Source organism: Triticum urartu, chromosome 4A, assembly GCF_056163025.1.
Source record: "Triticum urartu cultivar PI428250 chromosome 4A, HENAU_Tu73, whole genome shotgun sequence".
Lineage (NCBI taxonomy): Eukaryota > Viridiplantae > Streptophyta > Magnoliopsida > Poales > Poaceae > Triticum > Triticum urartu.
In genome coordinates, this window is record NC_141876.1 from 565,978,783 (window position 1) to 565,979,660 (window position 878).

General features: G+C 44.9%; 1 protein-coding gene across 1 annotated transcript; it reads right to left on the reverse strand.

Moving 5' to 3' along the window:
- Nucleotides 1-449: 449 nt before the first annotated feature.
- On the reverse strand, nucleotides 450-878 carry LOC147976661 (uncharacterized). Its single transcript, XM_087520934.1, has one exon. The coding sequence runs from the start codon at nucleotides 876-878 to the stop codon at nucleotides 450-452; it is 429 nt and encodes a 142-aa protein (XP_087377060.1).

Sequence of the window (878 nt, forward strand, 5' to 3'; positions counted from 1 at the left end):
AATAGAGATAAAACAAGTCATGCTTTCTGACAGAGAGAAGGTAAATAGCTTCTGCATATATGAACCATAGCCTAGAATACCACATTAGGATTGAGTTGATTTGTTGTTCTATTTTCTAGTAAGCCCTATGATATTTTACAACCCATCACACACCCTTAGATCTCATGCTATGTAGATAAAGGTTATTTCTAATTACTTGCAAGACTATGACAGTGTATATCATGTGGAATATCTTGTTCCTATGATTAGGATGAACCGTTGCAACATCTCGCAATAAATAATTGTGCAAGAAAATTATGATCATCGCAATAATATTAGGTCTTGGAACCATGACTTATTACATAATCAGTTTATTCACTCTACATAAAGCAATGGACTCACACAAACACATTCATATTGGACACTACATTATATGAAAGGCGTGCATGCATCCCTAATCGATCACACCCTTAGCTGCACGTTGGGCTCTGCACGAAGTTGCTAACCGAAAATGACTGGTCGAATGTGGCTGCATGCTCACTACCAGTAAACCTGAGCTTGTCACCGACGCGTTGAACCGTGTGGAATGCAAGAAAATCCCACTCAAACTGGATCCTCACGCCGCCCAGTTGAGTTATGGATCCGGGCCGGATAACCCCACTGACTATGCTGTCAAACCGAATCTTGTGTGATCCACCGGCAACCGTAACGTTGAAGTCGCACGAGGCGGGGAGGGTCACCTCAACGGCGCCCCCATGGTTCACGTATGACTTCACCCCCTGAGGCAGGAGAGCCCGCGGGAAGTTGTTTTTCTCCAAAAGGTCGTACGCTGTGTCGGAGGTGGCCGCTTGGAGGATGGAAGCTATGAAGACGATGAGGAGCAGATGCTGGTTGGCCAT